Here is a 20020-nt window from a genome sequence, read left to right on the forward strand (position 1 = left end):
GAAGTTACAATTAATAAAAGCTTTTTATTTGCAGGGTAAGTGAGGGCTATGAAATCATAATCTTAGAAATTTTGAAAAGTTCTGTAAAAATCATTTAATTCAGTCTCTTGCACTTGGGGAACTCTTTTTATATCATTAATAATTATTAAACAAGTTTTTCTCTGCTTCAGCAAATACAATGTGTGTGTATTTATTTGATAGAGAGAGAGAGAAAGAGAGACATCACTGTTTCTTGAGGCAGACTGTCAATTGTTTTAAAATAAGCTCCAGCTTTAGATAATATCAAATAATTTGGGGCTCCAAAGAACTATATTCCTCAGTCCACTGGATTTTTGAAAATATGCTGTCAGTGATTTTAATTTGTCTGTTCTTTCATCATGATCTACCTGCTATACATTTTATTTTCTTTGTTCGAAAGTTTTTAAAATCTTTTTATTTTAGGAAGAAGACTCATTAAAGTTAGAAGACTCATTAAAGGTACAAAAGTGGTTTCTTATTCATGTTGCAACAAATTTACACTCATTTACATGTAAATATGTGTTAACAGATAACACAATGGATAATATCCAATTATCACTCAATTGCATTTATTTAAAAACCACAGTAAGAAGCTCACATTTTCATACCAAAGATTTATTTTCCTTAAAGTCCATCAGACCTGGGCTAGAGTGCAGCTCTCCTCCTCTTTAGGTTTAATGATCTTTGGTTATGTTATTTAAATCCTCTAAGCTAAAGGTTTCTTAATTTATAAAAAAAAGATAATAATACCTCTTTTACAGGAGGGCTAAATGAGGCAACATGTGTGTGACAGATGGCTAATTTGTCTCCTGATATCAGAATCCCAGAGATGGGCAGCTTTGTTGGCACTAGGCTTTCTGCCTGAAGACTTCACTTCCAGTGTCCCTGAGAACCAGATGTGGGCATGTACTAAGTTCTAGTCAAAGGATGACTACTTCTAGATTTGTTTTCTGAGAGGGAAATAAATGCCTGTCTTGCTTGAGCCTCTTTTGAAGGGTTTCTTGAATACAATTTAGCCTGTATCCTAACTGATAAAGCTGATGTTTTATTTTAACATCTTCAAATATAGGCAGATTTCAAGGAATACCCAGTCATCTTTGGAATGCCTATTTATAATTTTCTAATCTTTTATAGGCATTATTTAACTATGGGCCAAAAAGACGCTTGTAAGTGATTCTTCAAAGAAATATACCCTATTCTACAGCAACTGGTTTAATTTTCAAATCTGCAAGTTTAAAATTTATTAAAAAAAAAGAACTTGGCTCATTTAATATTAATCTGGGATTTCTGATCTACTGTTCTCAAAGAACACTTGGTTCTTCATCACATCACCACAAAGCAATTATTTACAGATTTAAATTAATAATAAGACAACACATGAAAGTAGTACATGAGATTGAACTGGTTCAGGCATAGTACAGGCTTACACTATACAAACGCATTGAAACTCAGTGATACATTGGTTGCATCTAAAGGTTTTAAACAATAGCAACAACAAACAAAATGAACATATAAACAAGAAAACAGGATACCGTCTTTATAACAGCACCATGGAGAAGCCTTGGCTAAGAGTCTGCCAAAAGTGCTATCCTGAGATATTTTAAGACCAACAACTTTTCACATTTTTGCAGTGCCGTTCAGAAGTAAACATACTCTCACAATTGCTTTTGTTTGGAAAGAGACTGGTGTGAAATGACTGAAGCTTGATTTGCAGCTATTTTGTATGGTTCTTGTCCAGAGCCTTGAGGTGGGGAAGGAAGTGGGGTTTCAGGAGTTGCTAAAAAAGAAACAGAGAATTGTATGTGATGCTGGCAGTCACCCTGGCCCATCTCATTAAGTTTTGCATGACACCAACATGCATTACTTTATTTTGTATATGTTTTTAAAAGATCATATATAAACTAGTGATTGTAATACATAATCAGGTCATTGACATACTATTGGAGATGTACTCCTCTATTAGCATTAAACTAAATCATGCTTTAAAATGTTGATAGTCACTTTAAGATATCATCTGCTTTTATATAATAGCATTTATGGACATTCGATTCTCTCATAAACTCAGCAGAAAAAAATTTTTAATGAAAAGAATTAACAGAAAACTAATTTTTTTCCAAGTCTCAGAATACAAATTTTACAATATTTGGAATCAAAAAAGCACATCAAATAAAAACTTATCTGGTTTAGATTTCACTAACTCAAACGTTGTTGTTTAGTCACTTAGGTGTGTCCGACTCTTTTGTGACCCCATGGACTATAGCTCACCAAGTTCCTCTGTCCATGGGATTCTCCAGGCAAGGATACTGGAGTGAGTTGCCATTTCCTTCTCCAGGGGATCTTCCCAACCCAGGGATTGAACTATGTCTCCTGCATTGGCAGGCGGATTCTTTACTGTTTGAGGCACCAGGAAAGCCAACTCAAACATTAGATGACATTAAAAAAAATAATAATAAGGTAAGGTAACTCTTCAAGTGCTTTGAAATCTATGTTGTTGTTGTTGTTTAGTCATTAAGTCATGTCTGACTCTTGTGAGACCCTTCATGGACTGTAGGCCACCAAGCTCCTCTTTGCAAGATAGTCCCAGTATGGAAGTTCCTCGACAGATGAAAACTAGAACTAGTATCCAGCAATTCCACTTCTGAGTATATATTTGAAAAAAACAAAAATACTAATTTGGAAAGATACATGCACGTCACAGGCAAGATATGGAAGCCACATGCGTCCATCAACAGATGAATGGATAAAGAAGATGTGATACACACACACACATATGAATATTACTCAGCCATGAATGAAATTTTGCCACTTGCAATAACATGGCTGGACCAGCAGGATATTACCCTTTGTGAAATAAGTTAAACAGAGAGACAAATACTGTATGTTTTCACTTATATGTTAAATTCAAATAATAAAACAAATAAATATAACAAAGCAGAAACAGACTCACGGAAACAGAGAACCAACCAGTCGCTACCAGGGAGAAGAGGGGAGAGGAAGAGAAAGCCATGGGAAGGAGAATGAGAGGCACAAAGTATTTGGTAGAAAATAAATACGATATAGGATGTAATTTACAATACAGGGAATATAAGCAATATTTTTATAAAAACTTTAAATGAAATATAACCTCTAAAAATATTGAATCACTATATTATATATCTGAAACCAAAATACTATTGTAAATCAACTGTACTTCAAGGAAAGAAAGAATGGTCCCAAATTAATGTCTTTAAATTACATAGGGACCCACAGATTAAATGTACTATATTGTACATTTGTATTTTTTCTAACAATTTCATTTCTGCTTCTGTCATACACTCAAAGAACTTTGTGTTACAGACACTACTTACACATATATCTACTGCATCTGAAGGATAGCAGTGATAGCAGGCATTTTTGTGGTTTCTACTCTCCCTACCACTAGGGAGCAGTTAGATGGTACTCACTAAATTAGGGTCACATTGCATTGAACTTTGGGATAAAACAATACTGCAGCCAGTTATTAAGGGCTATCGTAGATTCAGCAGGCAATACAGGTATGCATAATAATGATATCACAGTAACTTAAGGAATCTCAGTGACAGCTGGTTTAGTGTTTAGAGGCAGTAGATCAAAACTCAATTTGGAATTAAATTAGTATAAATTTAGGAGCAATTAATTCTTGATATTTTGTCTAGTCAAGATTTTTTAAATCTGAGTTGACTTATAAAAATAAAATGTGTTAAATCTGCAATAATATCAGATTATCTACTATCAATCCCTAGTATATATATATATAATCATTTTGTTCCAAAGAATTAAAGGAAACCTAAACAATCCACACTTTGCCCAATTATGAGACACATGAATTCCTCTCATCACTGCTCAGTTAAATAGCACCAGTCTTTCAAAAACCTGGTTTGCATTTCAGTTAGTATGTTAACTCAAATTAACAGTGAGTGTTGCATAAACTCACAAACTTGACTGTATTGCAAATTTTACAAACTTCACAGCTAACTTTTTCAGTCTACAAATAATTACCTAAATAATAGATGTGCATTTTGATCAGTAACCAATCACACCACATCCTTCAGTCTGTTCATGATTGTGATTGGTCAATGAACATATTTCCTTCAGTTCACACACTGACAACAAAGTGTGTAGTTGTGTTGCCTCCTGTCTCCCTCCCAGTGATAGATTCACATGGCATTTTGCAAACATGGACAATTGAAAGAGAATTGGCTGGAAGGGGAGAGTGGGCAGTAAAGAAACAAAAAATGATAATGCTGGAAGTGAAATTCAAATCAAACATAAATGTAGTTAATAGAAGAAAGCACTGACCATGGAAATGTTCACATTGTCATTGTTTGAGTCCCTAAAAATACAGCCAAGAGCTTAAGCTAAAGGAAAACTTGTCAACATTAATGAGGAGCCCAATTCTTTGAAAGGATGGAGAGGTCCCAGAGGAAGTGAAACTGACAAAAAACTTCCTATCAAATGGTTTCTGAGAAATATTTTATGACATTGAAAATACAAAGGATAAAATACTGGAAATCAATCCAAACTTCCAAAAGAGTTAATTTCATCATAGATGTTCACTTTCTCTTGTAAGTCCTTGAAAAAGAACATGGCAAGCACTGTCCAAACTACTCTTCATTTTTTTTTTTACAAAAAAATAGAACATTAAATCTCAGTGTTTTTAATATTTTATATTATGGTGTACTAAACATTAAAAGTACTATTTTTAACTTCCCTATACATTTATAACTTATAGTTAAAAGAGCTCTTAATGTTTTGACAAACATGTTTAAAGGTCACAAGCAATCTTAATTTTTCTCTTAATTATTAAGATTCCTTTGCATGGTTCCAGTTTGCATGTTATTTTTATGGTCCTGCACTACCAGGCAAAACTAGAACATCCTATATGTTCTTTTGCACTACCAAATCTATGAAGTAGAAAGATTTAGGCACTCATATCTCCATTTTAGGGAGAAAACTCATACATGAGAAGAATAAGTGACTTGCTTCACAATCTCCCACACTCAAATCCTGGAGAGGAAATCATATCCAAATTTTACAATTTCTGGGCACTAATAGATTCTTTCCCCAAATTTCACATTTTCTCAAGTAATTAAGTTTAAGAAATATTATGTTTCAAATGTAGCCCAGATACTTACAGATCTGGTCTGTATGCACCAGTGTTGACATTGAACCCAAAAGTATAGTCTGTCCAGTTAATGGATCTTGAGACAAATGTGGGTGCATTGGATGATGGAGATGGTTAGCCTCAGTGGAAGCACCTACAGAAGATAAAAAGATGCTTGCGTAAGGGATATTTAATCAGGAACAGCAAGTTTACCTTAAAACAAGTGTTTTGATTGACAGCTTAAATATTGCTATTTTTGCAAAGTGCTTTTTGGGAATTCAAAAATAAATTAATAGAGCCACTGCTACATTAAAGACAATGTCAGCTTTCACTGTACACTGGCTAGATTAATGTTGTATCATATTATGTTGTATATTAATAATGGACCTTCCGTGCAGTTTCCTGGAATCATTATGTTTGCTGCCTGTTGTTAAGGCAATTCCAAGAATCACTTACCTCAAGTTTATAGTATTTGGGATCACCCTAATAGCATAAACAACTTTTATTTCAGAAAGATATCATTAGAAACACATTAACCACTAGAAAACTAAAACTAAAATAAAATAAAATAAAGTGATTTCACAAGGAAATTTAATCTAGATCAGAACACAAAATAAATGATTTCTTAAGTTACTCCTGACATCTACTGCAGCAAAGAAATCTCATTTACCCCTTCTCATCATGTTGTGTCAGTTAATTTATTTCAAGAACAGAATGTTCATTTTTAAGCTATTTACTCTATGTATTTTTTTGTTGTTGTTGCCTTATTTTGCCATTGGTGAGCTTTTAGAGGAGGCAAGACATAGAAAAAATATAATATACTCCAAGAAGTACCAACAATAAGAAATATATTTCCATTTACCATATTTGGGAGATCTGAAAATTGAGGTAAGAGGGATGGGTGGAGTAAAGGTGGTGGAGGTTGAGTATGAATGGAGGGAAGGTTTGAATATGTTCAAGTATTTTTGTTCCCAGCCAATGGGTTTTATAGATTTTTCTAAATGCAAAAAAGAAAAAAATTGAGTTCATTACATCATGGACAAAAAGTAAACAGGTCAAACTTGCTCTGCTGCTAAGTCACTTCAGTCGTGTCCGACTCTGTGCGACCCCAGAGACGGCAGCCCACCAGGCTCCCCTATCCCTGAGATTCTCCAGGCAAGAATACTGGAGTGGGTTGCCATTTCCTTCTCCAGCGCATGAAAGAGAAAAGTGAAAGTGAAGTCGCTCAGTCGTGTCCGACTCTTAGCGACCCCATGGACTGTAGCCTACCAGGCTCCTCCATCCCTGGGATTTTCCAGGCAAGAGTACTGGAGTGGGGTGCCATTGCCTTCTCCCAAACTTGCTCTAAAACACTGTAATATGATGCTAAGAAATAAAATAGAAATTCTTAAATAAACTCACCACCCAGTAACATCTCCTGAAGTAAGTTGTCAATTTTAACCATTCCAAAAAGTTTAACAAATTGTATTTGCTCAATCATTTGCCAAGTGATGCTCTGCAGCGTGGGCAAGAGCAGAAGCAGCTCCCCAAATCTGCCCCGGGAGTCATACTGCCGGTCATTGATGTAGTCCTCCAAACTCAACTGCACTTGGAACCGCATGTTCTTAATCTTCACTGGATCACTTAGCCCTTTTGCGTCTAGTACAGGAATAAAAAGAGCAATCTAAATATTCCGTCTTACCAGAGTGTGAGAGTAAATAGTCTAATATTTTAAAAGTTGGTGACTTTTAAACCACTTGGTGGTTTAGTGGTAAAGAATCCACCTGCCAAGGCAGGAGACATGGGTTTGATCCTTGATCCGGGAAGATCCTTACATGCCACCAGACAACTAAGCGTGTGCACCACAGCTATTGAGCCTGTGCTCAAGAGCCTGGGGCCACAACTACAGAGCCCACGTGCTGCAAGTACTAAAGCCTGTGTGTCCTAGAGCCAGTGCTCCTCAATAAGAGAAGACACCTCAGTGAGAAGCCTGTGCACCACAGCTGGAGAGTAGCCCCCGCTCACTGCAACTAAAGAAAAGTCTGCACAGCAAGGAAGATCCAGTGCAGCCAAAAATAAATCAACAGATAAAATTATTAAAAAATAAAATAAAAGGTAGTTTAATTTTCACTGCAATTATTTTTACTGAAACTTTGGAAACAAACCTGGATCAAAAAAGACAATTGCCTTCAAACAAGCGTATTCATTATCATCAATCTGAATTTCTTGAAATGGTCGGACCAGCTCATCTAGAACCCTGTTGGCCACACGGCTAATCTCAACTTCACAGCTGTTGCGGTGAATAACATAGTTGTTCCCTACATTAAAAAAATAATTAAACAATCAACCCTCTCACACATGCAACATTGTCAGATTTTGTTTAAACTTTTATAAACCAATATTTTAAATGATTTTCCCTTGAAGAAACATGAATAGCACTTCCTCTCTCAGTAGTGTTGTTAATTATGTTAGGAAAAACTTAAGAATACTTACAGGATCAATAACATTGATAATATGATCACATGCATTCTAACAGCCTCGGTCACTGGTGATAATACTAAAGTACAGACTAATAACAAGCTAATTATTGACAAGGGAGAAACAAGATATAATGATTAGCTTTCCACTGTGTCAGTTATCTGTTAGTGCCTTACTCATTAATGAGCATGATACAAAACCTAAAGAATCTCTCTTGCTTTTAGTAAAGTAAACTAGCATTCCTTCAGTGGTCTAGGTGTTTATACATATAACAACTACTGAGACACAATTTTAATAAGCTTAAGTAGACAAGGCTTATTTTTTTAAAAAAAACTATTAGGTATACTCTTATGAGTTGCCTCAGTAAATAGTAAATTCTCTCATCCTGGGCTTCTTTAAGAAGAGATGGGAAGATTGTCTAATCACAAGGCTAACTTCTGCAGCAGAATTCAAAGGAATTCAGAAATTGGATAGAAATCCAGACCACCTAAATCCTTAAATATGTTCTACCTTAGAAAGTCTTGGGCTATAATATGACAATATTATAGCTTCTAAAATATTAGAAAATTGGAAGCTTATTTGAGCACCTTATAAAATAACTGCTAAATTTTTATTTTCTGGTTTTATAAAAAGCAGAGTATTCTGAATTCTTTCACCAGGCAAAGACAATCTTCAGTATAACAACACATGCATAAGTATTTTAAAAAGTGTAGCCCTGCTCCTCTTATGAAAAGTTGAATTATCTAATTATCTGCTAAGTCGCTTCACTCGTGTCTGACTCTGTGTGACCCCACAGACGGCAGCCCACCAGGCTCCTCTGTCCACAGGATTCTCTAGGCAAGAATACTGGAGTGGGTTGCCATTTCCTTCTCCAATCTAATTATTTAGGATAAGACTATTTAGAACTGTGGTAAGATTGTTCTGTTTTCTATGCTTATTGTATTCACATTTATAAGGAGAACAGTATTGTAAGAGTACTAAAATTGCAAAAGAAAATTTAGCAGAATTTAAAAGCAGTCATATTATGTGGTTTAGAATCCTGGCTCAGTCCCTTACTTGCTTTGTGACCTCAGACAAACTTACTCTGCCTTCATTTCTTCACCTACAAAACAGGTTGAAAATAATAGTACATATCCCTCAGGGTTATTCTGAGGATTAAATGAGAGAGTATATATATATATATATATATATATATATATATATACACACACACATACATGTTAAAGCACTTAAAGGCATATATCTTAAATAGTCAGTCCTCAGTTACTATTAGCTATTATGATATTATGTTCAATTTATTTCTATTTGGGACAAAATATCTGTCAAAAAAATGGAATAAGACACTTTAGTTATCATTTTACACAGCCAGAGGGAGGGAGAGCTTCTAAGCATTAGAAAGTTCCCAACTCTCTCAACAGGAAACCTAATTTTATAAGGTAAGTAAAGGGGGCGGGGAGCAAAGTACTTCCTTAATGAAGACACAAGCTTTTCCTTTGTGTCTTATCCCACTTGCTGTCATAATTTTGCCTGTTTCAGCACTGCTATTTAACTATGAGAATTTTTCAGACATTGTTATGAAAATTTTTTTAACTTGGGATTTTGTATCATATCATGGGCAATGAGATCTTAGGAGATAAACATAATCTTTAGAAGATTAGAAAATAATATATAGTATAATTATTAGGTAGACACTTAGAGTATATGGAACTCCATAACATGGTGACACAAATCACTAATTCTTTGTCCTGAAATAATTTAAACATACCTCGATATTTTGTTTATTGAGCAACATTTCTATTATTTAATGCATACTGAACATCTCTTCTGAACTTCCTTGCAATAAAGGCAAGGAAAAACAGACCCTCTGACCACCTAAATCCATTGTGAAGTGACAGCGCCAATTTGACAGTATCTATGAACGCCTGGTATATACAGAATAGACCCCCTGTAAGTATCAAGCAAGCATAATTTTTTCAAATTAAAATGAAAAAAAAAAAAACTTACCCAAAAGCAAAATATCTTTATACATCATGGATCTCTTTGTAGCTCCAAGCAGTAAATGTTCCCCTGCGTGAGCTCTCAACAGTGCCACCTTAATGAAAAATTCCAAGTTTAACAATTAATTATAAAACATAATAATGAAAAGATTTATAATATAAGTCTGATTAACTTAGTGTTCTTTAAGCCTGGAACTGTTTTATTTTGCTTGAATAAACTACAATATTCATAGTTCTTACCATTATTAAGCCTTCTATTTTAAGCACATCAATAGAGTTTTACTTTCAAAATTTCTAAAACTAATAAAGCAATAGGATGGCAGCAAGAAAAGAAAAAAAAAAGAATAATTTAGTGTTTGGGGGTGAATGATATTTGAGAATAGAGTCTAACAAATTATAGTTCAAATTCTGGTTTCTCCATTTACTACATGTTTAAGCATGGGTTAGTTAACCAGTATGTTTGGGACTCATTTGTTTTCATTTATCAAATGGAGATAGTGATGAAAATCTCAAAGTGTAGTGTGAAGACTAAAGGAGAAAAATATATGTCAAACATGATCTGTTACATATAATTAAACTGAACAAAAAAAGCAAAGGGTTTCCCACGTGGCGCTAGTGGTTAAAGAACCCATCTGCCATTGCAGAAGATGTAGGAGAGGAGGGTTTGATCCCTGGCTCAGGAAGATCCCCTGGAGGCATCCCACTCCAGTATTCTTGCCTGGAGAATCCCATGGGCAGGGGAGCCTGGTGGTTTACAGTTCACAGGGTTGCACAGAGTCAGACATGACTAAAGTGACTTGGCATGCACCCACAAACAAAAGTAAAGCAAAGAGGGGTGATATAGTGAAATGAGTATGTGGGATCTGGGTTCTGACACTTTCTAGGCTGAACCTTTAACTGTGCTCTAAGCTCTTAGAGGAGCTGGAAAGAATAGGAAGCATTTCAAACTTAATTCATCAAAGTGAATGCTTCTCCAGCATCTTCATCTCCTTAGTTAAAGGTACAGTTATCCAAAATGCTTTTTCACATCAAAACCAAGGGTCCATCTGGATCCCTCTCTGATTGCACAGCACATCCTGGCATGGCTTCTCCATTGCTACCACCCCTGTCCAAACCTTGGTCATCTTCACCCGGCCTACCAAAATACATTCCAAAGACCTGCTAGGTATTCCTGCTGTCTTTCTGGTTTCTCCATCTTACGTCCTTCTTGACAAACCTTCTAAGATGATATCTTGTATAATATTCATCAATTAATATCACTCCTCTGCTAAAATCTCTTTAACTATTTCTTACTGTTTTTAGGGTGAAATCTGAACACCTCAACCATGGCCTCACCTGAGGTGATGGCTCAGTGCTTTGTACCTCCGCCACCGCCACCGCCCACTCTGGTTTCCTCTTGCAACATCCTTTGCTCACTTTTCTCTAGACATTTTGCCTGCCCTGCCTCAGGGCCTTGGAATTCGCTCTTCCTGAAGCCAGAATGCTTTTTCCTCTGATCTTGACATGCTTAGCCCCTTGCTACTCAGGTCTCAAGAAAAATCTCTAATTCCCAGTTTACTGGATCTCTTGCCACTCCACCCATGACCATTCCCCAACAACTCGTCCTGTTTCATTTTATAGAACTTATCCCCACCTAGAATCATCTTACTCAGAATGTGGACATTTTTATTGTCTGTCTCTCCCAAATAGAATGCAAGTTTTATGAGAATAGTGATGCAATCTGTATTTTTCCTGCCATATACTCACAGTTCTTATAACTGAGCAGTAGTTCTAATAACTATTTGTGTGATGAATATATTGAGTGAACTTTACTGATTCATGTCTCAGTTTTAGAAATTGTTAAGTGGATACTATAAAACTTATGCCACAGAGCTCCTGAGACTATTAAATTAAATAATGTAACATATAATGTAACTGAAAACTAATTTCCAAATCCCTTATCCATAATAGACTCTACCAATCCATGGTTATTAATGTTATACTGTTAATATTAAACAGTTAGTAAATAAAAATTATTATTGACAAGTTACTGGATTTCAATTTCCCAATTTTAAAATCATTGTCTGCATATATGTCAGCAACTTTAAAGAGTGATAATAAAAATATAAAACTGATAAATAACATAAATCTACTTATATGGCTTGGGGTGAGACAAGTAAGTTTTAGCAATTTAGCATTATTCACTGCGAAATAGCCTTTTGAGCCAAGTTATCTTTATGATATGTCCATAACCATGACTCATACCAGGAAGGGAGTTACAGAACATTTTAAGAATGATTTCAGATTTCACAGTATTTTCTTTTTGTAACCAGGTGAAATGCTCTTCTAGAAATATAACTGCTACCTTCCTGTGATTTTTATTTTCGGGTGTGTAAATATTTTGCCCTTCTTTGATTTTTAGAGAATCATACATCTTTCCCTTTGATTGTTTCTTCATTTTAGTGTATCAATGATAAAAAGCTCTGGTGAGAGGGTATAAAAATAGACACTGGTTATATAACATATTATTACATACTGTACTTTATCTGGGGGAATTGGAAATTTTCAAATTATTTACATCTATAGAATATTATATACCACTTAGAAGAAGAGTTAAAAATGAATCTGAAACTAATAATCTAATCTTTATAGACATTAGAAAATTAAACTTCTTAATTATTAACTAAAATATCTTAAATATGACAAAGTATGAAATATATATTAGGAAAAGATCACTATATCTGAAATCTATTTTCTGTAGATTTGAGAGCACAATCCTACAGACTTTTTTTTTTAACTAGATATATAATTTTTATGCAGTAATTGCCATAATAAAATTGACAACATGAAAGGCACAACTTTATATGTTAATTGCATAAAAGTGCCTACAGAGACACCAACACAACCTGTGTGGCTTCTCTCTAGAAGTGGTCTGATATTTCTGAAGAGTTTTTTATGTACTTTTAGTAAACGCCAAGACATAATGGGTACCATCTGCCTCTGAGACAAAAGTATTCCAATACTTTGTCTCACAATAGCAGTTACTTGCTATCTGTTTTTCTCCCATCCTTAAATATTTTATTCTATTAATATTATTTTTAAAAATTTTGGTCACACTCCATGGCATGTGGGACCTTAACCAGGTATTGAACCCACAACCTGTGCATTGGAAGGCGGAGTCTTAACCACTGAACCATTGGGGAAGTCCCTATTATAAGCTTTTTAAACTTCTAGAGGGAAGAACATAGGCTTGATCAACTCTTATCCAATCAATAAATTTGTTAAGACCCTTAGAATAGAAGTTTAACAGTATGCCTCTTAATAGAACAGAGTAAATGAACAAGAAAACCAATTTTCTCTCATAAGACCATTTAACCTTTGTCACATATAGAAAATATACTACAAATATAACTAAAAGAACACACTAACTTAGCAAGTTCAAAAAACACTTTTTAAAGTATTGTAATCTCTTATATACCTGATCGTCCAGTGGTAACTCACAAAAGGCAGGAATATATTTAGCCCATTCCACCAAGACTAGGAGTTGCTGTTTCATGGATTCACAGACATCACCAATACTGGCAATTTTCTTAACATTTATGTCAGCGCTCACACCAGGGCTTGAGACTGAGATCTAGCATTAAGAACATTATATTAATCTGTCATTGAAAATAACACAAGACCAATATATCTCTTTTCTCTGCCCCTGCAATAAGTAAACACCATTGAAATGGTACTCATTATCATACTATCTTGAAATGTATCACACATTTAAAAATTGATAAATCAAATACCTATCAGTTCAAGTTAGACTGAGAACATTCACTGCCACAGTCTGGGAGCAGCATCTTGCTTTTACTGGCCAAATCTGTAAAACAAGTTACACAACTTTTGGGGGAGTTTTTAATAATTCAAAATGATTATACAAAGAGCTGTGGTGTATCCACATTGAACTAGTGCTGTGTGATTTTATTTTTAATTAAAGATGATAGTTCCAGTCAGAAAGTCCACCTTTAATTTGTTATAATTTATGAAGGAAAGTTTCCATTGGATAAAGTTTACCAACTGAGGAGAAGAGATTTAGATGAGAAGCCAGGCTATGCTGCTGCATTCAATGGAAGCCCATTCAGATAAAGTAAGACGCCACTCAACTTGAAAAGCTTAACATATAATGATTAATTTTTAAATGATATACAATTTTGAACTATCTAAGATATAAGTGGTGTTCAAATGCCTTTCTGCTGAAAAAAAAATCACTTTCTAAAAGTTCTTCCAAGCGTCATTTTTGAACATGTCTGTGTGTGTGTGTACGTGTCTTTCTGCTGTGTATGTATATTTCCTCACAGTTCCTTTAAGGCCATTCTCAAAATGCTTTATAGGACCATCAAGTAATCTTCAAGTAATGAGGATGATAATGGTGAAGTTAACCTCATCATATTACCCTAGTGTTATCAAAAATGAAAGTAGTTGCACTGACTCATTATAAGACCTGATTAATAGTTAGCTATTTCATAATTTGCTTTACAATAGAAAAATATCATTAACATTTCTAATAGGGACACTGCTAAAATAAACTTTCTTCAAAAGGTTTCTTTATTTGATTCTTAAGTGATTTACTTTTATTTATATAACTGGTCACTTACATTTTTAACTCTAGAACTGATGTTCTCATTCGAGAAATTTCAAACAATAAGCTTTTTTTTGTATTTTCTGAATTCTGGCTCTTCCCTGAATTACCTGTTTCCAAAGCAGGTGCTAAGGTGAGTTCTTGAATCTAGGTATCATTTTCAAGAAAGAAAGCTCTAATGACAGTTTTCAACTAAACACCCTAAAAGCTGTGGTAATTGATTTCCAGATTCGACCAATATAACAAGATACTGCCCCAGGGCATTGTGCTAAGCATTAAGTATTTTAAATCAACCTTGTAAACAAACTTTTAACAATCTTAGATCGAAATGTATCTCATTTTTTTCCACTCAAAAAATGGGGAATTGCCCAGGAAAAGTAAAAATTAAGTCAATAGTCAACTAATATTTTCAAAGTGAAACTTGAAGTTGCATTAAGTGGAGTTTATTACAGTAATGAGCACATCTGAATGAACTTTAATCAATTTTGCATTGTTCTTAAGTAAGCATTTGATCCTATTAAATAGGGCAGGATGCTGGCACAGCAGTACCTGGCGAGACCGAACTTCTGCTTGTGCCAGTGTGTTGATGGAGGGGATGTTGCTGCCATCAAATGTGCTTCTTCTGGTGCTTATTCTATCACGTTCATTTTGTACAGCTAGGGGAGAAAATAACAGTATTTATTGGTTGCTTTTCTTCAACATAGTCAGAATATACTGTTTGAAGTAAAAAAAAAAAAAATTAGTATAAAAGAAGAAAAGGAATATTTCTAAAAGACCCAGTCAGGTGCGCGGGGTCGGGCAGAGATAAGACTGACTGAAGATATTTTTCATTTGGTACCATTTTAAAAGTAGGAAGAGCCAAGCTTGTCACTAGAGCTCATAAAATACTGCCTTTTGGAACTTTATGATGGTGCGCATGTTACAAAGTGGTAGGTCAGCCAGTTCAGCCATGTTGTATTTTCAATAGGTTGGTTTTCCATTGTCTCAAAGTTAATAAAGCCATAAGATATCTAGGGGAAGAGTACCATCTGTGAGATTGACCAGGTTAAAGATAAGAGTGTAGTCACTGTCAGAAAATATGAGTCATATGCTCTGAAACTTCCATTTTTCTTTTTCTTCTAAAACAGTTGCAAAAATGGAAAGTACATTTATTTTAGTTAAGGTGATCAGAATCCTATGATCTCTTACGAAGTAATATCTTCGGTACAGTTTAGGAACATTAACAAGGCAGGAGTTCCAGCAGGTAGAGGTCTCTCTTGAGAAAACTGAGATTTGAATATTAGCATTTTGGAACAATGAAGGAATATTAAGTATTATATGAAAGTCTTATAAGAAAGAGCTAGATCTCTTTGTTTCAGAAACAAACAAACAAAAAGAATAATGCATATACCCAAATTATAAATATAAGGAAGCAGAAGTGGGGTGGTACAGATTTGTATATTTGTTACACAGAGAATAATATAAATCAGAAGTCAAAGTTGGATTTCAAAACATAAAAGGTAAAATTGTCTTCTCTCAACCAAAAGAATGAAAACAAAGTCTGTACCCTCTGAATTATGTACCCTAATGCTTTACTCAATTTTGCTGAAAAGATAAGACGTTAAACTATCAGAGTTAATTTCTATAATTATTCTTTTTAAAAGAAATTCACCAATTTCTAACTAAACAAACTATTACCTATCAATTCCATTAATTTGAAACAGAAAAAACTAAAGTTTTTGCCTTTAAGAGCATGCTGCAGTCCATGAGGTCACAGAGTCAGACATGACTGAGCGACCTAACTGAATCTTTAGTTGAAGTGAATCATTAATATTTTATTTTAAAATCATATTTACTGGTAGCTTACTTCCTCTTTCATCCTTTTTCTTTTAACCAATACTGTCATTGACTTTCAGCCTAAACTGACTCATTTGGAAATGTGTATGTGGAGATAAAACAGTAAAAAGTAAGCTATGTTTTTATGAATTTCATTACATGATCAATCTTTACAAAATGCTAAAAGATATTGTGACATTTGTAATCTTCTTGCTGCTACTATTTTTGACATAAAACCATATTTATGTATGTTTCCATTTAACTAAACTTAAAATTATGCTATTACTGTAAATAAGAGAAATATATCTACTTTGAAAGCTAAAAATTATTTCCTAACCTATTTAGGAAAAATTAATGCATTATTCTATGAGCAGCATAAAATATGCTTTAACTATTTTAAAAATAATTTTATTTAACAAATTGTAAAATTCTTAATGGAAATGTAGAAGTGTATTTGCTTTTCATATGGTAGGAACGAAGCAGAGATTCAAGTACAAATGAATGAAGATAATTGATAACGTACGTAATGAATGCCATAAACAACCAAATATGCCACTAGAAATAAGTCATGTTGAAATGAAAATATTCTAACTTTAATTTTGTGAACTTTATTTTGCCTTCTTTTTTGAGACTAGCAGCTAGTGAAACTAATGGAATTTTTGTCTCTTGAAAATATTGAGTGACAAGGAAAAAAACTATGTTTAAGACAGGTTTGATATTTTTTACATATTTGTACTATAGAGATGTGATTTAATTTTCTAATAGTATGTGAAATACTTTTGAAAAATATCTCCTTGTATACGATAGTGAAAGGCACAAGCATATGGCAAAATGACAAGCACAAAATCTTACAGCAAGTTGTTGTTGCTGTTTAGTCACTAAGTTGTGTCCAACACTTTTGTGACCCCATGGACTGTGGCCCACCAGGCTCCTCTGCCCATGGGATTCTGCAGGCAAGAACAGGGGAGTGGGCTGTCATTTCCTTCTCCAGGGCATCTTCCCAATCCAGGGATCAAACCCTACCCTGTTTCCTGCATTGCAGGCAGATTCTTTACTGCTGAGCCACCGGAGAAACCCCCTTATAGGAGCTATTCCCTGCCAAATATTTAGATGTGCTAAACACATCTGTTGCTAAATTAACCGCAGTTTGAACATAGGATAGTATAATTAGATTACTTAATAGGTTCAAAATGAAATTACTGCACACTGGAATAGAGCATCTAGTCTAGTCTCTTTCCTTGAATAGAATATAAGCTCCCTGAAAAGGGGAACATTTTGTCTATTATGTTCACTATATAATAGTGTTCACTATTATGTACACTAAACCTTGGCACCAACAACAGTGTTTGGAGAGCAGCAGTGCAGGATAAATTTGTTAGACAAATAAATTAATATGTTAAAAGTCAGTGTTCAGTTGATGTTTATGAAATAGATATTCAATTGTTATTGAGATTAAAAATGCATTTAAAATACATTAAAATGCATCCCATTAGTATATTTTGCCATTTATCTTTTGAAAAAGACATTGGAATGTTTGTTAGACAATAATTTTGTTGCCAGGGGTAATACAGTAGTGAACAGAATGTGTCAAGTCAGTCACCAGGTAAAAAGACTGGCTCCATCACTTACCAGTAGATATCAGTGTCCTTGAGTAAATTCTTAAACTCAAGGAATCGCAGATCTTTCATTGAGGAAAATTAGAACTCATGTAAAGGTTATTGTGATTAAATAAGAACATGTGTGTATAGCATTTTTGATCAATAATGTTAATTATCATTATATTATATATTATTACCTTCTTTCTTCATTCCTGCTCTAAAGCATTTTCTTAATCGACAGTATCTACATTGATTCCTTTTGTCTTTGTCAACAACACATTGCCGACTAAACCTACAATGCCAAAAAAAGATATATTTGCATAAAGTTATCATTTATCAAAAAAAGCAAACAGACAGACTTTTAAAAGTATAGTTAAATTTAGATCAACAGAAAAAATGTATAAGGACAATTAACTATGAATTTTTGAATCTCATGATCAGCATGAAAATACAAGCCTCACCGCTCATGCAGTATTTCTAATAAAACAAAACTGAATGGTATCTCACTTTTGGCCAGTATCCATGGTAATTTCTAACCTGTGCCATGAAAGCCAAACTCAGAAGAAAAACTTTAGTATACAAATTCTAACGCTTACCACTAATTGTTTCAGTGTGATGGGGAACTTCATTTCTCTGCCCTTCCATGATTTTACTATGTAAATATTCTTCTGGTAGTTTTACCTCATATCTAATTGGAGTTTACTCTAAATTCCAAATTATATATCAAAAGGCAGTTGAATAAAGCATTAAGAATACAGTCACTGTACAATTAGGTATCACTTCACATCCACTACCATGGCTATGATCAGGAGAAAAACAGACAATAACAAATGTTGATGAGGACGTTGAAAAATTGGACGGCTCACACATTTTTGGGTATAATACAAAATGATGTGGCTGCTTAGGAAGAAAGTTTGGCAGTTTTCAAAAAGGTACACAAGAGTTATCCTGTGACTCAGCAATTCTTCTCCTAGATATATACCCAAGAGAAATGAAAACATATGTTCACACAAACTGTTGTACATAAATGTCCATAGCAGCATTATTCACAATAGCCAAAAAGTGGGGACAACCCAAATACCCACCAGTTGATAAACATACAATGTAAACAAAATGTTGTGTACTCACATAATGGAATATTATACACTTGGCAACAAATAAGAATGAACTGATGATACATGCAATAACATGGATGAACCTTGAAAATACTATCCTAAGTGAAAGAAGTCAGATACAAAAGGTCACATACTGGATAATTTCACCTATTTCAAATGTGCAAAAGATGCAAATCTATGGAAATAGAAAGTAGATTAGTAGTTACCTCACATTGGTGGGGAGGGAGCTGGGGGAAATGGGAAGTAACTACTAAAGGGTACTGGGAGGTTTCTTTATAGGATGGGGACATATTCTAAATTAATTATAGTGATGATTGCACAAATCTGTGAACATACCAATAAAAAAAAAGTACAGTCTCTGGAGTTAGACCTGAGCTTGATTCCCAGTTCCACCATACACTGTCCATAGAACTTGGGAAGGTCATTTAACATCCCAAGTCAACCCACAATTGTAAACTAGGGAGGACTTGTCAGCACAGGTTGTTATCTGAACATACTTAAAAGACTTTGAGATTAGCAAAGCCTAAGCTTTAAAAAACATTTTTGCCCCTAAACTTACATCAATAAAATTTCCAAATGGAAAATCATAGCATTTGCTTAATATCAGTATATGTAAAGAAGGCTAAGTTGGCAGCAGTATTCATGATGGGATGTTGGGAGGAGTAAGGTCGTACATGTTGTTGGCATATTTTTTAAATTTCCAAAAGTTGTATGGAAGCATTCCTTTCCCACTTTTCCCACATGGAAGAGTAGAAATCTTGAACCTATTAGTGTTCACATTCTCTGACTCTTAGAATTTGTTGTTGGAGTGTCCAACTCCATATTCTATAATAATCTATCCAGGAAAAGAATCTGAAAAAGAATAGATATACGTATATGGATAACTGAATCACTTTGTTGTACACCTGAAACTAACACAACATTGCAAATCAACTACACTCCAAAATAAAAGTAAAAAATTAAATGGAAAAAAGTTACTGTTTTTAGTTGCTTGGATAGCCTGTGTATATATACACACACATATATACATATACATATGTATACATATACACATATATACATATACACACATATATGTTTCATCTTTGACAGCATATATGACTTAAAAATTGTAACAATATTATTTACATGTTATTTTGTATTTATTTTACTATTAATCTTTTAGAAGCACTCAATATTTGAGGGAATTGTAGAGAAAATGCTTTTGATGGAGTAAATCCACTTGATTTCTTTATACCTCTCAAGTTCGGCTATATATAAAAGCAAGAAATACTTTTCTTTTGCTTGCAAGA

The 20020-nt window shown here is 34.1% G+C and overlaps 1 protein-coding gene across 2 annotated transcripts in view; it reads right to left on the reverse strand.

Annotated features, from left to right (window-relative positions):
• Window positions 1-474: 474 nt before the first annotated feature.
• HNF4G (hepatocyte nuclear factor 4 gamma) overlaps window positions 475-20020 on the reverse strand; it is a 436782-nt gene continuing 417236 nt past the window's right edge. For both annotated transcript variants that reach the window (XM_081501546.1, XM_081501545.1), the window contains 8 exons: window positions 17811-17905; window positions 14750-14856; window positions 13052-13207; window positions 9602-9689; window positions 7285-7437; window positions 6542-6778; window positions 5172-5294; window positions 475-1795 (listed from right to left, as the gene is read on the reverse strand). In XM_081501546.1, the coding sequence (XP_081357672.1) occupies window positions 1674-1795; window positions 5172-5294; window positions 6542-6778; window positions 7285-7437; window positions 9602-9689; window positions 13052-13207; window positions 14750-14856; window positions 17811-17905 (1081 nt within the window). In that variant the 3' untranslated portion in view covers window positions 475-1673. The remainder of the gene's footprint in view (window positions 1796-5171; window positions 5295-6541; window positions 6779-7284; window positions 7438-9601; window positions 9690-13051; window positions 13208-14749; window positions 14857-17810; window positions 17906-20020) is intronic.

This window comes from Giraffa tippelskirchi, chromosome 6 (genome assembly GCF_054371585.1).
Source record: "Giraffa tippelskirchi isolate mGirTip1 chromosome 6, T2T-mGirTip1v1.2.pri, whole genome shotgun sequence".
In the NCBI taxonomy this organism is placed as follows: domain Eukaryota; kingdom Metazoa; phylum Chordata; class Mammalia; order Artiodactyla; family Giraffidae; genus Giraffa; species Giraffa tippelskirchi.